General features: G+C 37.0%; 1 protein-coding gene across 1 annotated transcript; it reads right to left on the bottom strand.

Moving 5' to 3' along the window:
* Positions 1-11574: 11574 nt before the first annotated feature.
* On the bottom strand, positions 11575-14825 carry LOC25497894 (GDSL esterase/lipase At5g14450). The gene is made up of 5 exons (XM_013592621.3): positions 14503-14825; positions 13435-13644; positions 13155-13327; positions 12447-12720; positions 11575-12062 (listed from the first exon to the last, which is right to left on the bottom strand). Exons 1-5 carry the CDS (start codon positions 14741-14743, stop codon positions 11815-11817), a joined length of 1146 nt encoding a protein of 381 aa, XP_013448075.1. The 5' UTR covers positions 14744-14825; the 3' UTR covers positions 11575-11814.
* Positions 14826-18045: the final 3220 nt, after the last annotated feature.

Raw genomic sequence — 18045 nt, 5'->3', positions numbered from 1 at the left:
TTGCAGTCCAACTACACTAGGAATTTTAGGTAGTTCCACAAGCATTCACCTTAACCTCTTCAGCCATCGGAACGTCTTCCGTCTTCTCGAAGAGTCCTTGCAGTCCAACTACACTAGGAGTTTTAGGTAGTCCCACAAGCATTCACCATAACATCTTCAACGCAGGACATCTCCCGCTTCCTTGAAGATCACCTTGCATCCAATCACCCTTGGCCTTCTTTTAGAGTAATCCCGCAAGCCGTGCTATACATTCTTCAATCTCCTGAAGAAATCCCTTGCTCACCATAGAGCATAGCACCCAAGGTCCTCCATAGTCTTACCATTACCGGTGTGTTCAACTCCACCTCACGCTGAGCGTACTCTACCTCAACTAGCAAATGCGTACATCCCACTATGTCTTCAACCTTGAAACTCCACCTCAACAGGTAGATCATGAGTATTCTTACCACCGCCTCTCCAGGCTGATGTTGAGTGTTTAACGTCTCTCCAGACGACCACCGCTCCACTAGGCATCAATCCCAAGGTGAGACACATCACCTTCTTCATCCTCCAAACAACACCACACCATCAGAACACCCGCATCCTCAAGACGCAACTTAATGTTCTCCAAATCACCAATGATTTTGTTGAACTCCACAAGTAGCTCCATGATAGCCTTTGACTTTACCATCTTGAATGAGTAAAGTTGTTGCTTTAGGACTTTCCGATGAGCCAAAGACTTTGTCATATACAAATATTCAAAATTTGACCACATCGATGCCGCGGTTGTTTCCTTTGCTGCTTCTCTCGAAACTTTATACCCGAGGCACAAGACAATGGCACTCCTGGCCTTGTCCACCATCTCGGTCTTCTCCGCTCGTGACCGGTAACGAACCTTCACCCTTCAAAGCTTTCTCACACTTTTGCTGTATTAACACCGCTTCCATCTTTACTTTCCATAACCCGAAATCGTTATCTCCGGTAAACTTCTCAATATCCCACTTTGAACCCATGGTACTTAATTATCCTTTGACCCTTGCCCCACGGTGGGCGCCAATTGTTGCGAATTCGATGAAAAATCACACCAATAACAACTTGATGTGTGGAGCAAGAGATAATCAAGCAACCAAAACAAAGTGTATGGAACAATTAAATACAAGCCAAAAGTAGAAAACAACTGCGAGAAGAACACAAAGGAGAGAAGAACACAAAAGAATTTGTTGACCCAGTTCGGTCCAAATTGACCTAGTCTGGGGGAGAGAGCAACCCTCCGATCCACTATATGATGAGTAACGTTACAAAAGAGAAATCAATGGGTTACAAGAATAAGTCTCCCGCCTAATTCTACCCAAAGTCCCAGCCTCTTCCCGTAACCAAGAGACTCAATCCTAATAGTGTTTCCCAAGGTGAATCAACCCTCAAAACCCTAGTGTTTGTTCCCAAGAGACAAACTCTATACAAACCCTAGTTTTGTTGTTGTCATTCTAAACCCCTTGTTTCAGACCCCTCTATCTCTCTCAAAGTTTAGCCTGATACAAGGTCTATATTTATAGTAAAAGTATAACTCATAAATATGGAACAAATACCACACTGAAGATACGTTTTTTTTTCTCCTTCAGTGAAAGAATATTTGCATCAAAAATATAATATTCCCTTTCAAAATATATTTGCATCAAATCGTTCTTCATACGATACAAAAATATATTTATTGTCCATAAATATATTTTCAGCACAAAATATATTTGAAATAAATCTTTTATATTTTTAGCAACAATATTCTCCATCCATCAAATTTTGAGTCATACTACAACATTCTCCACCTTGACTCTAAATTAGTGATGATGCCAATTTAACATCAACCACCATGCTGCTCTTTCCCTTGCTTCCCACGACACCAAGTAGCTCCACAAGTTTACACCCTGACCTCTTCAACCATCGGAATGCCTTCCGCCCTTTTGAAGATCCTTGTGTCCAAACTACTCAAGGCATTTTAGGTAGTTCCACAAGTGCACACCTTAACCCCTTCAGCCCTCGGAATGTCTTCCGCCTTCTCGAAGGTCCTTGCAGTCCAACTACACTAGGAATTTTAGGTAGTTCCACAAGCATTCACCTTAACCTCTTCAGCCATCGGAACGTCTTCCGTCTTCTCGAAGAGTCCTTGCAGTCCAACTACACTAGGAGTTTTAGGTAGTCCCACAAGCATTCACCATAACATCTTCAACGCAGGACATCTCCCGCTTCCTTGAAGATCACCTTGCATCCAATCACCCTTGGCCTTCTTTTAGAGTAATCCCGCAAGCCGTGCTATACATTCTTCAATCTCCTGAAGAAATCCCTTGCTCACCATAGAGCATAGCACCCAAGGTCCTCCATAGTCTTACCATTACCGGTGTGTTCAACTCCACCTCACGCTGAGCGTACTCTACCTCAACTAGCAAATGCGTACATCCCACTATGTCTTCAACCTTGAAACTCCACCTCAACAGGTAGATCATGAGTATTCTTACCACCGCCTCTCCAGGCTGATGTTGAGTGTTTAACGTCTCTCCAGACGACCACCGCTCCACTAGGCATCAATCCCAAGGTGAGACACATCACCTTCTTCATCCTCCAAACAACACCACACCATCAGAACACCCGCATCCTCAAGACGCAACTTAATGTTCTCCAAATCACCAATGATTTTGTTGAACTCCACAAGTAGCTCCATGATAGCCTTTGACTTTACCATCTTGAATGAGTAAAGTTGTTGCTTTAGGACTTTCCGATGAGCCAAAGACTTTGTCATATACAAATATTCAAAATTTGACCACATCGATGCCGCGGTTGTTTCCTTTGCTGCTTCTCTCGAAACTTTATACCCGAGGCACAAGACAATGGCACTCCTGGCCTTGTCCACCATCTCGGTCTTCTCCGCTCGTGACCGGTAACGAACCTTCACCCTTCAAAGCTTTCTCACACTTTTGCTGTATTAACACCGCTTCCATCTTTACTTTCCATAACCCGAAATCGTTATCTCCGGTAAACTTCTCAATATCCCACTTTGAACCCATGGTACTTAATTATCCTTTGACGCTTGCCCCACGGTGGGCGCCAATTGTTGCGAATTCGATGAAAAATCACACCAATAACAACTTGATGTGTGGAGCAAGAGATAATCAAGCAACCAAAACAAAGTGTATGGAACAATTAAATACAAGCCAAAAGTAGAAAACAACTGCGAGAAGAACACAAAGGAGAGAAGAACACAAAAGAATTTGTTGACCCAGTTCGGTCCAAATTGACCTAGTCTGGGGGAGAGAGCAACCCTCCGATCCACTATATGATGAGTAACGTTACAAAAGAGAAATCAATGGGTTACAAGAATAAGTCTCCCGCCTAATTCTACCCAAAGTCCCAGCCTCTTCCCGTAACCAAGAGACTCAATCCTAATAGTGTTTCCCAAGGTGAATCAACCCTCAAAACCCTAGTGTTTGTTCCCAAGAGACAAACTCTATACAAACCCTAGTTTTGTTGTTGTCATTCTAAACCCCTTGTTTCAGACCCCTCTATCTCTCTCAAAGTTTAGCCTGATACAAGGTCTATATTTATAGTAAAAGTATAACTCATAAATATGGAACAAATACCACACTGAAGATACGTTTTTTTTTCTCCTTCAGTGAAAGAATATTTGCATCAAAAATATAATATTCCCTTTCAAAATATATTTGCATCAAATCGTTCTTCATACGATACAAAAATATATTTATTGTCCATAAATATATTTTCAGCACAAAATATATTTGAAATAAATCTTTTATATTTTTAGCAACAATATTCTCCATCCATCAAATTTTGAGTCATACTACAACATTCTCCACCTTGACTCTAAATTAGTGATGATGCCAATTTAACATCAACCACCATGCTGCTCTTTCCCTTGCTTCCCACGACACCAAGTAGCTCCACAAGTTTACACCCTGACCTCTTCAACCATCGGAATGCCTTCCGCCCTTTTGAAGATCCTTGTGTCCAAACTACTCAAGGCATTTTAGGTAGTTCCACAAGTGCACACCTTAACCCCTTCAGCCCTCGGAATGTCTTCCGCCTTCTCGAAGGTCCTTGCAGTCCAACTACACTAGGAATTTTAGGTAGTTCCACAAGCATTCACCTTAACCTCTTCAGCCATCGGAACGTCTTCCGTCTTCTCGAAGAGTCCTTGCAGTCCAACTACACTAGGAGTTTTAGGTAGTCCCACAAGCATTCACCATAACATCTTCAACGCAGGACATCTCCCGCTTCCTTGAAGATCACCTTGCATCCAATCACCCTTGGCCTTCTTTTAGAGTAATCCCGCAAGCCGTGCTATACATTCTTCAATCTCCTGAAGAAATCCCTTGCTCACCATAGAGCATAGCACCCAAGGTCCTCCATAGTCTTACCATTACCGGTGTGTTCAACTCCACCTCACGCTGAGCGTACTCTACCTCAACTAGCAAATGCGTACATCCCACTATGTCTTCAACCTTGAAACTCCACCTCAACAGGTAGATCATGAGTATTCTTACCACCGCCTCTCCAGGCTGATGTTGAGTGTTTAACGTCTCTCCAGACGACCACCGCTCCACTAGGCATCAATCCCAAGGTGAGACACATCACCTTCTTCATCCTCCAAACAACACCACACCATCAGAGCACCCGCATCCTCAAGACGCAACTTAATGTTCTCCAAATCACCAATGATTTTGTTGAACTCCACAAGTAGCTCCATGATAGCCTTTGACTTTACCATCTTGAATGAGTAAAGTTGTTGCTTTAGGACTTTCCGATGAGCCAAAGACTTTGTCATATACAAATATTCAAAATTTGACCACATCGATGCCGCGGTTGTTTCCTTTGCTGCTTCTCTCGAAACTTTATACCCGAGGCACAAGACAATGGCACTCCTGGCCTTGTCCACCATCTCGGTCTTCTCCGCTCGTGACCGGTAACGAACCTTCACCCTTCAAAGCTTTCTCACACTTTTGCTGTATTAACACCGCTTCCATCTTTACTTTCCATAACCCGAAATCGTTATCTCCGGTAAACTTCTCAATATCCCACTTTGAACCCATGGTACTTAATTATCCTTTGACCCTTGCCCCACGGTGGGCGCCAATTGTTGCGAATTCGATGAAAAATCACACCAATAACAACTTGATGTGTGGAGCAAGAGATAATCAAGCAACCAAAACAAAGTGTATGGAACAATTAAATACAAGCCAAAAGTAGAAAACAACTGCGAGAAGAACACAAAGGAGAGAAGAACACAAAAGAATTTGTTGACCCAGTTCGGTCCAAATTGACCTAGTCTGGGGGAGAGAGCAACCCTCCGATCCACTATATGATGAGTAACGTTACAAAAGAGAAATCAATGGGTTACAAGAATAAGTCTCCCGCCTAATTCTACCCAAAGTCCCAGCCTCTTCCCGTAACCAAGAGACTCAATCCTAATAGTGTTTCCCAAGGTGAATCAACCCTCAAAACCCTAGTGTTTGTTCCCAAGAGACAAACTCTATACAAACCCTAGTTTTGTTGTTGTCATTCTAAACCCCTTGTTTCAGCCCCCTCTATCTCTCTCAAAGTTTAGCCTGATACAAGGTCTATATTTATAGTAAAAGTATAACTCATAAATATGGAACAAATACCACACTGAAGATACGTTTTTTTTTCTCCTTCAGTGAAAGAATATTTGCATCAAAAATATAATATTCCCTTTCAAAATATATTTGCATCAAATCGTTCTTCATACGATACAAAAATATATTTATTGTCCATAAATATATTTTCAGCACAAAATATATTTGAAATAAATCTTTTATATTTTTAGCAACAATATTCTCCATCCATCAAATTTTGAGTCATACTACAACATTCTCCACCTTGACTCTAAATTAGTGATGATGCCAATTTAACATCAACCACCATGCTGCTCTTTCCCTTGCTTCCCACTACACCAAGTAGCTCCACAAGTTTACACCCTGACCTCTTCAACGATCGGAATGCCTTCCGCCCTTTTGAAGATCCTTGTGTCCAAACTACTCAAGGCATTTTAGGTAGTTCCACAAGTGCACACCTTAACCCCTTCAGCCCTCGGAATGTCTTCCGCCTTCTCGAAGGTCCTTGCAGTCCAACTACACTAGGAATTTTAGGTAGTTCCACAAGCATTCACCTTAACCTCTTCAGCCATCGGAACGTCTTCCGTCTTCTCGAAGAGTCCTTGCAGTCCAACTACACTAGGAGTTTTAGGTAGTCCCACAAGCATGCACCATAACATCTTCAACGCAGGACATCTCCCGCTTCCTTGAAGATCACCTTGCATCCAATCACCCTTGGCCTTCTTTTAGAGTAATCCCGCAAGCCGTGCTATACATTCTTCAATCTCCTGAAGAAATCCCTTGCTCACCATAGAGCATAGCACCCAAGGTCCTCCATAGTCTTACCATTACCGGTGTGTTCAACTCCACCTCACGCTGAGCGTACTCTACCTCAACTAGCAAATGCGTACATCCCACTATGTCTTCAACCTTGAAACTCCACCTCAACAGGTAGATCATGAGTATTCTTACCACCGCCTCTCCAGGCTGATGTTGAGTGTTTAACGTCTCTCCAGACGACCACCGCTCCACTAGGCATCAATCCCAAGGTGAGACACATCACCTTCTTCATCCTCCAAACAACACCACACCATCAGAACACCCGCATCCTCAAGACGCAACTTAATGTTCTCCAAATCACCAATGATTTTGTTGAACTCCACAAGTAGCTCCATGATAGCCTTTGACTTTACCATCTTGAATGAGTAAAGTTGTTGCTTTAGGACTTTCCGATGAGCCAAAGACTTTGTCATATACAAATATTCAAAATTTGACCACATCGATGCCGCGGTTGTTTCCTTTGCTGCTTCTCTCGAAACTTTATACCCGAGGCACAAGACAATGGCACTCCTGGCCTTGTCCACCATCTCGGTCTTCTCCGCTCGTGACCGGTAACGAACCTTCACCCTTCAAAGCTTTCTCACACTTTTGCTGTATTAACACCGCTTCCATCTTTACTTTCCATAACCCGAAATCGTTATCTCCGGTAAACTTCTCAATATCCCACTTTGAACCCATGGTACTTAATTATCCTTTGACCCTTGCCCCACGGTGGGCGCCAATTGTTGCGAATTCGATGAAAAATCACACCAATAACAACTTGATGTGTGGAGCAAGAGATAATCAAGCAACCAAAACAAAGTGTATGGAACAAATAAATACAAGCCAAAAGTATAAAACAACTGCGAGAAGAACACAAAGGAGAGAAGAACACAAAAGAATTTGTTGACCCAGTTCGGTCCAAATTGACCTAGTCTGGGGGAGAGAGCAACCCTCCGATCCACTATATGATGAGTAACGTTACAAAAGAGAAATCAATGGGTTACAAGAATAAGTCTCCCGCCTAATTCTACCCAAAGTCCCAGCCTCTTCCCGTAACCAAGAGACTCAATCCTAATAGTGTTTCCCAAGGTGAATCAACCCTCAAAACCCTAGTGTTTGTTCCCAAGAGACAAACTCTATACAAACCCTAGTTTTGTTGTTGTCATTCTAAACCCCTTGTTTCAGCCCCCTCTATCTCTCTCAAAGTTTAGCCTGATACAAGGTCTATATTTATAGTAAAAGTATAACTCATAAATATGGAACAAATACCACACTGAAGATACGTTTTTTTTTCTCCTTCAGTGAAAGAATATTTGCATCAAAAATATAATATTCCCTTTCAAAATATATTTGCATCAAATCGTTCTTCATACGATACAAAAATATATTTATTGTCCATAAATATATTTTCAGCACAAAATATATTTGAAATAAATCTTTTATATTTTTAGCAACAATATTCTCCATCCATCAAATTTTGAGTCATACTACAACATTCTCCACCTTGACTCTAAATTAGTGATGATGCCAATTTAACATCAACCACCATGCTGCTCTTTCCCTTGCTTCCCACTACACCAAGTAGCTCCACAAGTTTACACCCTGACCTCTTCAACTATCGGAATGCCTTCCGCCCTTTTGAAGATCCTTGTGTCCAAACTACTCAAGGCATTTTAGGTAGTTCCACAAGTGCACACCTTAACCCCTTCAGCCCTCGGAATGTCTTCCGCCTTCTCGAAGGTCCTTGCAGTCCAACTACACTAGGAATTTTAGGTAGTTCCACAAGCATTCACCTTAACCTCTTCAGCCATCGGAACGTCTTCCGTCTTCTCGAAGAGTCCTTGCAGTCCAACTACACTAGGAGTTTTAGGTAGTCCCACAAGCATTCACCATAACATCTTCAACGCAGGACATCTCCCGCTTCCTTGAAGATCACCTTGCATCCAATCACCCTTGGCCTTCTTTTAGAGTAATCCCGCAAGCCGTGCTATACATTCTTCAATCTCCTGAAGAAATCCCTTGCTCACCATAGAGCATAGCACCCAAGGTCCTCCATAGTCTTACCATTACCGGTGTGTTCAACTCCACCTCACGCTGAGCGTACTCTACCTCAACTAGCAAATGCGTACATCCCACTATGTCTTCAACCTTGAAACTCCACCTCAACAGGTAGATCATGAGTATTCTTACCACCGCCTCTCCAGGCTGATGTTGAGTGTTTAACGTCTCTCCAGACGACCACCGCTCCACTAGGCATCAATCCCAAGGTGAGACACATCACCTTCTTCATCCTCCAAACAACACCACACCATCAGAACACCCGCATCCTCAAGACGCAACTTAATGTTCTCCAAATCACCAATGATTTTGTTGAACTCCACAAGTAGCTCCATGATAGCCTTTGACTTTACCATCTTGAATGAGTAAAGTTGTTGCTTTAGGACTTTCCGATGAGCCAAAGACTTTGTCATATACAAATATTCAAAATTTGACCACATCGATGCCGCGGTTGTTTCCTTTGCTGCTTCTCTCGAAACTTTATACCCGAGGCACAAGACAATGGCACTCCTGGCCTTGTCCACCATCTCGGTCTTCTCCGCTCGTGACCGGTAACGAACCTTCACCCTTCAAAGCTTTCTCACACTTTTGCTGTATTAACACCGCTTCCATCTTTACTTTCCATAACCCGAAATCGTTATCTCCGGTAAACTTCTCAATATCCCACTTTGAACCCATGGTACTTAATTATCCTTTGACCCTTGCCCCACGGTGGGCGCCAATTGTTGCGAATTCGATGAAAAATCACACCAATAACAACTTGATGTGTGGAGCAAGAGATAATCAAGCAACCAAAACAAAGTGTATGGAACAATTAAATACAAGTCAAAAGTATAAAACAACTGCGAGAAGAACACAAAGGAGAGAAGAACACAAAAGAATTTGTTGACCCAGTTCGGTCCAAATTGACCTAGTCTGGGGGAGAGAGCAACCCTCCGATCCACTATATGATGAGTAACGTTACAAAAGAGAAATCAATGGGTTACAAGAATAAGTCTCCCGCCTAATTCTACCCAAAGTCCCAGTCTCTTCCCGTAACCAAGAGACTCAATCCTAATAGTGTTTCCCAAGGTGAATCAACCCTCAAAACCCTAGTGTTTGTTCCCAAGAGACAAACTCTATACAAACCCTAGTTTTGTTGTTGTCATTCTAAACCCCTTGTTTCAGCCCCCTCTATCTCTCTCAAAGTTTAGCCTGATACAAGGTCTATATTTATAGTAAAAGTATAACTCATAAATTTGGAACAAATACCACACTGAAGATACGTTTTTTTTTCTCCTTCAGTGAAAGAATATTTGCATCAAAAATATAATATTCCCTTTCAAAATATATTTGCATCAAATAGTTCTTCATACGATACAAAAATATATTTATTGTCCATAAATATATTTTCAGCACAAAATATATTTGAAACAAATCTTTTATATTTTTAGCAACAATATTCTCCATCCATCAAATTTTGAGTCATACTACAACAGATTTCCTCCATTCTTCATCAGCTCTTCTATCAATTTTGGTTAATGGTAAGGCGGTAGGAATTGCTCCAGAGGGGTTCAACAGGGCGACCCTTTATCTCCTTTATTATTCTTTTTGGCAGAGGAGGGTTGAATGTGCTATTTCCTTGGCGGCTTTGGCCAGTAAATTAAAATCGATGTTGTACTACATGGGGTGTCTCTCCTGACTCATATTCTCTACGCGGATTGATGACACTAGGTCATACAATATTTTTATCTCAGTTTTTATGTAATTCTAGTTGAGTTCAGGTGTTTTTGCATAAGTTTGAAGCTACAAAAGAACAAATTTGATACTTGAAGGAAGCAGGAAATCATGCTCTGATTTCTTGCATCGTAGTCTGATTTTTGGTCAAGTTTGGAAGCTTTTGCTACGTAAAATATCGGGCTACGATGGAAACCCATCGTGCTCTGATTTTGAGGAGCGTCAGACCAAGTTTTGAAGATTAATGAGCAATCGTGCTCCGATTTTGTGCATCGGGCTACGATTTTGGTGAATCCAGAATTTTTATTATAAAAGCCAAGTTGTTTTCTGAGGCAAGGGTTCGAAATTTTGGAGAGAAAAACGTACTTTTGGAGCTGGATCACTGAGCAGAAGGTGGGAGACCATCAAAACTCATAGCCGGTTATCAATTACATGTAATGAATTCTTCTTTATCATTAGTTATTTGTGCTTTAGCCATGAGTAGCTAAATCCGTTGTGATTAGGTCAAAGATGATTCTGTACTAGCTCATGCTTATGTAACCTGAAACTCTATTGTTTATGAATGTCAATCTAGTTTATTTAGTTTAAATTGATCTTAATGCCTTTATGATTCTGACCCAATATAATTGATTTAAGAGATTATATGACTATTGACCGTAGCGTGTAACTCAGACATGTTTATGTTGTTCAATCTAACGGACAATCTAGGGATAGAGCGTTGTTAGGTTGTGATAATTGAATTAACGAGCTTAAATACCTTTGGTGATTATAGGTTCACCTAAAGGATTAGATAAGCGGACTTAGGATCAAGGGATTGACCTAAGTTAATTTGTTGATTCGTCGTTGACTTGTGATATTCGTAGACGTAGGAAACAGAATGCTAATGAGTGAAGTGCAGATGAATCGAATGACCTAGTCATCTCTCTAAATTATTTCTTAAACCAACGTTACTTTCATCATTTTTATTATAATTGCACTCAAAACCAATTTGCCTAAGGCAACCCCCAATTTAACTATATCTTAATGTTAACATGCTTGTTAAGTAGAGATTAAAACAGTCCCTATGGAAACGAATTATTTTATCACTCGATTCAAATTAGTACACTTGCTAATTGTCTATCACGGATGTCATCTATTTATTTTTTTTTTTTTTTTTTTTTTGTGTTAGTTCAGATGTGTTAATGCTCAAAAGTAATTAGTGGTTATGTGATTAATTCATTATGTGTGTTATGACTGGATGTGCTTTCTGCTGACAAGTGGCTAATTAAATAAATAATAGTTTTAAGATATTAAAAAAAAAAAAATAGTTTAAGATATTCAAAGGCTAAGGATAAAGTTTCAATTTTAAAATGAATTGTTTCAACCAGACATTTGAAAGCAGCAGTTATAAAGTGAATTGCCAATGAATGTTTTGTATGTGAACATTCAAGGCATTCAAAGCACCTGATTTTTATTTACCAGATCAATAAATATCATATCAGTCACTGAAATTCTTCTCAAGACTTCGCAAACAGAAATCGTTCGAACTCATTTTATGAGTAGGAATCGAAACACTAACACACGCTGCGCACCAACCACTAGTGCTAGACCCAACGATAAAATGGTTCTAATCTAACTCATTCTTTTAATGCCGATAACATGCTTGTAAAATAGGTGTTGCTGGGTCAGTGAAAGTTCCATTGAGTATACGATCAGCGACCCAATGGTTAGCAGCTTCAGCATAGTGAACACCATCCCAACTCACATACATTGATGGTTTTTCACAAGATGTACCATACACATCTTTCCCATTTGCTGTTCCTAAATTCCCACACCATATATGTGTATCATTCACATGATAACCACAACAGATCTTCATTGGATCCACAAATCCTGAAAATAAAAGTCAAATTTCATTAGCATGTAAAATTTCAGCGATAGTTAACTGTCGCTGACACTTTTAAGATCGGTTCAATCACTTTTTATCTCGGTTCAACCAATCTTAAAAGTGTCAGCGGCAATTAACTTTTCAGCTGATATAAGTGAATGAGCAATTCCATAAGGAAGAAGAGAAATTTTCCTTATATTGTGAGAGATGCTTCCTTCTTATAAACTCGTTTTCTGGCCTTATATTAGAGACTGCATCAGACACATTTGACTACATTCTTTTTTTTGCAATATCAATAATCACGGCCCAACCACGATTTAAAACTTTGGTTTTGTAAGATATAATAACCTAGTAGATGAAGTGATTCATGTCAATAATGAACAAGTTACCTTCATTTTTTGTATTGCTGATTAGTCCATATTTTGCAGCATAAACATCTACATATGTAATTGCAGCCTCAGGAAGTTCTGTTCTCAGCTTGACAACTCTGTCCTTAAGCTTCTTGTTGAATTCAACAGCTATTGTATTTTGATCCTTTACGCATCCATACTGGTCAAAATAGCCAGCTGGTACATCGTGCTTGTAAAATAGGTTCACCGGCATACATCCAATGGGGCCAGTGTTGTGTATCCAAAATGACCTCCCTCCTTGTTCGTATATATTCTGCAATGAAGTTCATTGGTCAGATTTCAAAACCATTCCAGTAAGGGTTTTAAGGAATGGTCTGTGAGTGTGACATCAAGATTTTCGTTGTTTCCTCTACAATACTTTGACCGCTACCAAGGCCACACAATGCATTTGACTTCGATTCTCTTGATTACTCGTTTGAGAGAAAGAACTAAAGTGTCTAACATTTCTAACTTAATGTATCAAAAAAATATTCAAGTTCTCTAACACTTATAAAAAAGGAGACCAGATTGGAACTAAAAATACTTAAGAGCCAATTATTCAACGGCGAACATGTATTCCAATTATTCACCGGCGAACATGTTATTCACAACTTTTCTGTGTTCAAAAGTCACAGTTAATTACAAGTACTTTAAGAAGTATTCTATTGGAACATTGGTAGAGAGTAGAGACACACAAGTGCTACTTACTTTGACTGCAGAGGCTAACTGGTTAACTATATCCGGCATGGTTTCACGAATTTGGTCAAAATTCATCTTCCTAAACCCAACGGAGAGATCATTTTGACCAATATCAAATGTGTAGAGTGCCTTAGCGAACTCCTCGGGCACAGGAAGCTTGCTTCTTTCAAGTGAATTGTTGGCTAAAATTTTCAAACAAACAAAGAGCAAACACATTAAATAAAAGGTTCTTGGTTATAAGATACGAAATAAAATAAACTCTGGGGAAACAATGCAGTGTCCAATTCACCTTCTTGGTAAAGTTGTTTGGTTCTTGCTTTGAACTGGTTGAACTGCACAATTTGAATATCAAGAGAGAATGGACTTATTCCATATTGAAATATTGTCTCATTCTGCTTCCTGATGGTGGATCCACCAGTTGCGAAATTCGCCCCATGTCTATAATTGGTTCCAAGTGAATTCAGATAAGCACTTAAATATGGCAACTTTAGCTTCTCAGCTGCACAATTTGAATACAAGTTTAAGACAAAAAACCGTTCACATAGCATAAACATATGATTATATATCATATAAGTACTTATATATAAGCAATCGCTATAAAATAGATAATATCAAATCCAATTGTTTTATATAAATTAGAAGCTGTTTTCATAAACTATCCTAGAAAGATTATGAAAATATACTTCAAGATTTAATTGCAGTTTTGGTCTTTGTTTTCACAATATTGCGGAATTGATCTGTCTATTTTAAAATTTGACAATTCAGATCCATCCATCAAATATTTTGTCTAAATTATAGTGATATAACATGTTTTAAATGAAATGTCATTTCATTGACGTTGATCTTTTCCATCATCAGATAATCTACCATGTCACTTAAAACATATCGCATCACCATTTTTATTTCTAGTTAAAAAAAATTGGAGGGGCCGAAATTGTCATATTTATATGGATAATATTTCATGGACATCTTTTTTTCCATACACACATTGTACCACGCTACTATGTGAGAGTGTGTGAGAGACACAAAAGGTGAGTTTTTTATGTGTGTGGGGACCACGTGAACACATGTCACAATTATATGTAGGTGTACAAGTGATACATGCCACCTAAGGTGGTCTATGTATCGCTTCTCTATTTATAATAGGGAGACCAAATCTGATAATGGTGAAAATATGAAGACCAAAACTGCATTTAAGCCAAAGTTAAAATAGCTTATAGTCATGTCATAAGTTATTTCTAACAAATTACTTATGCTCATAGATAAGTTCCAATAGTTCAATCTAAATGTCTCATAAGTATTTAATTTTCAGCTTACATAGTATCAAAAAGTTGTAAAAAAAAAAAAAACAGTTTACCTATAAAATCAAGAATGACACGACCATCACTGTCTCTACCAAAAGGTTTGTGGAAAAAGCCTTGACCATATGGTGAAGGAATTGGAACAAATGCAGCTGATATGCCACCAGTGTCTGAATTTGAGTCTCCAAAGTTGTATATTGCAGGAAAAGAACAAGAGGGTGATGAGTCTTTTAGTTCAACACACTTCACACAAGATAGGAAGAAGAAGAACACAACAAACACTTCACTTAATCCCATTTTCAAAGTAGGTAGTGTAGTGTTACTATCTTGAGAGAAAGGTTATATAGATAGGTAGAGATAGATCCAAAACAAAGTTTATTATAAGATAGAGAAAATATATTATCCTGATTTTTGGGTAAATCTTTGTGTTATTATTATGGGGAAGATATTTTATGACACATGTCACACTTTTTAATTTTTTTTTCTTTTTCTTTTGACAAACTTTAAGGTTTCTTTATGTTTTGGTTTACAGTTGTAAGACTGTACTTATCTGTTCCAAAATGATTACTCCCTCTTAAGTAGTTTTAGAGGGAAATGTTTCATATATAGCCTTTTGACACTTATTATTTAATTGTTTTTTATTTGAGCAATGATGTTTGTTTAACCATTTAATAACAATTTTTATGACCATATTCGTCGAAAACAATGGAGAACAAAATATGAAGAGATAGTAAAATTATAATTGAAGTGTTAGAGAGAAGGTTGATCAAAAGTTGTTACAATATAATTATATAAATATTATTTTTCTTTTTTTTTGTTTGAATAAATCAACTAAAAAGTTAAGTTGATGGGCATCAAATAAGCGTATGTAAATTATAAATAAGTATCCTCTTTATTTATCAAAATAAATAAAGTATGTCCTTTAAAAAGAATTCACATGAATTCTTTCTATTGAGGCTCATTTCCATCCAAAGCAACTACCCGAACATAGTTAAATATGCTTCGACTTTAACAGGAATTTCTACTTTGTTTAGGAGGAAATGAAGAGAATCTTAAATGGAGAGGATCCTAATTCGTAAATTACCGGGTGTTTATTTATAAGACCCATTTATAAATGCAATTTGAATAAATTGTCATGAAAATATAATATACAGCCACTAAGGAGTGGTCTAGGCAGGGGTACTATGATATCTTTCTCTGTGCCCACATTTTAATAAAGAAAAATTATATTTGTACAATTATTTTGTGACAACTTTTGTAACAATTCATTGATTTATTCTCTTTTTTGTTTAGATATTTTATCTACTACATCAAAAATGTGGTACTGGCCATGGTGTAAAGAATTAACTCTTCCTTTATAGAAGAAAAAAAAACGTGCATCCAAAACAAAGTTTAGAATAATTTTTTAACTGCGAATGTGTCTATATTGGCCAATGTGTTCAAATGAAGGTACTTAACACGTGACATGTCGATAAGGTAGAAGGACATGCACATCAGAAATTAATGAAGTCGGTTATGATTTGATATGATTCTCTGGATATTATTTTAAGGAACTTTTTTTTAATCAAGATCTTGCAGTAACATAACAACATGTATAATTCGGCAAATTATATGATACACCCACTCTATTTGAGTGTACTGGTACACTCACTCTTTAAATTTATAGTTAAATGAGTTGTTTTTTTAAAAAAAATATTATTTTTTATCATTTATAATTATAATAATTAAATTTTATTCATCAAAAGTGTCAACGAAATAATTTTTAATTTTTTTTTTAATTTTTATCATTCATAATTGAGAAGAATCATTATTTTTTACGATAATATGTAAAAAAGGTTACTATGATTCTTATAAACAATTAAATGATGTTTTTTCTTATGAAATGTTGTTCTATAAAATATAAATATTGACAAATAGTTATTTACTACATAAAAAATGATCGTTCAATTATAAAATTAAGAAGCAGGAGTACCAATACATCTTATTTTGTGAGTGTACCGTAGAAGTTCCCGTATAATTCATATTTGTTTCATGCATGTGTCGGTGTATGTGGGGGACAACAATTTATCAAAAATCTCCTTAAAAAAAAAAAACAATTTAACATAGATCATTAAGAGGCCGTTTGTAATAGTTTCTTTTTAAAAAAAATAATCTATATTTTTTAAAAATTATCACTTTTAAGGTGTTGCATGAGTTTGTTGCAATTTAAAAAAAATAATCATAATCTAAAAAATTTTAAAAGCACCTTCAAATGAGAAGTTGTTACTAGAAACTTGTCAAAAAAAAAAAAATTTAGAGGATGAAGAAAATAAATGTCAAAAGATTGAAGTAATTTTGTAATAAAAAAATCATTTTATATAGTTGTATCCAAATAAACTAGATTATTTTTTTAAAAGAAGTAATTTTAGTACGATAAACAAATGCAAAATAGATTATGATTTTACATAAAATCTCTAAAAGTAATATCTAAGTTCTTTAATATCAAAATCACTTTTATTTGGATTAATCAAGTAAATGGTCCCTGTAAATATTCAGAAGTTTGTTTTTAGTCCCTACAAAATAAAATCACATATTTTAGTCTCTATAAAATTTTTCATCAGCATTTTTAGTCCCTATATAATTTTTCCATTAGTATTTTTAGTCCTGTAAAAAAATTTCATCAACAATTTTGGTCCTTAAAATGCTTAAGGAAAATGTGACATTGACTTTTTTTTTGACAAATATGACATGGACTAAAAATATTTTATAAGAATTAAAAACAATTGTTATGCTATATTTTGAGTAAAATTTATAATTTAAAGACAATTGTCTCTTGGTAGATAAATGAAGGAAATGTCAAGATGCACCTAGATAAATGCATTGGCTGGGTCGGTCTCCACTTCTTTTTTTTTTTTTACTTGTATTTTGAGTTGATCTTAAAAAATTAAACTATTAAATTAGTCCAATTAATTAATAATTTAATTACTTCATTTAATAATTAATTAATCTAATAATGTGTTAAAGTAATATAATTGTTTTTTAGAAGATAAAGTAATATAATTATTTAAAATACTCAAAATTATATAAATTACTATTTGAATTACTTAAATCATAAGTGAAATTTTTAATCCAAGGGTATTTTTATACTTTTCAATATAATCAACATTTCTCTCTTCTCTATTTCTTATCTCTTTCTCTTCTACCAAACAATCCATCAAATCTACTTTATTTCTTATCTTTTTCTTTCTTCTCAAACTCTCTCTTATCTATTTCTTTCGTTACAACTTCTCCTATAGACCAAACACATCATACAAGTTACTTTTAAAATGTCTTCTCTTTGAACATCAGACTTAAAAATAACTAAACTTTTTATCCGTAGGTAGCACGAGACACAATCATCCGACCATATAACACGTTTATTTATAATATGTTAATGGCTTAAAGGTCATTGTAAGTTCGCGTGTTTTTTATTTTCGTCCCTGTAACCTTTTTTTTTTTTTTTTTTTTTTCTAAAACAAACCTTATAAGTTGATAACTTTTTGAATTTCGTCCCTACCGTCAACTCTTTTAAAAAAAAAAAAAACCAAAGTGTCTAACGGCGCATGACGTGGCAATCATTG

The sequence above is a fragment of the Medicago truncatula genome, chromosome 7 (genome assembly GCF_003473485.1).
Source record: "Medicago truncatula cultivar Jemalong A17 chromosome 7, MtrunA17r5.0-ANR, whole genome shotgun sequence".
Classification (NCBI taxonomy): Eukaryota; Viridiplantae; Streptophyta; class Magnoliopsida; order Fabales; family Fabaceae; genus Medicago; species Medicago truncatula.
Note: the sequence above shows the minus strand (reverse complement) of the source record. Positions and strands in the feature narration are given on the sequence as shown.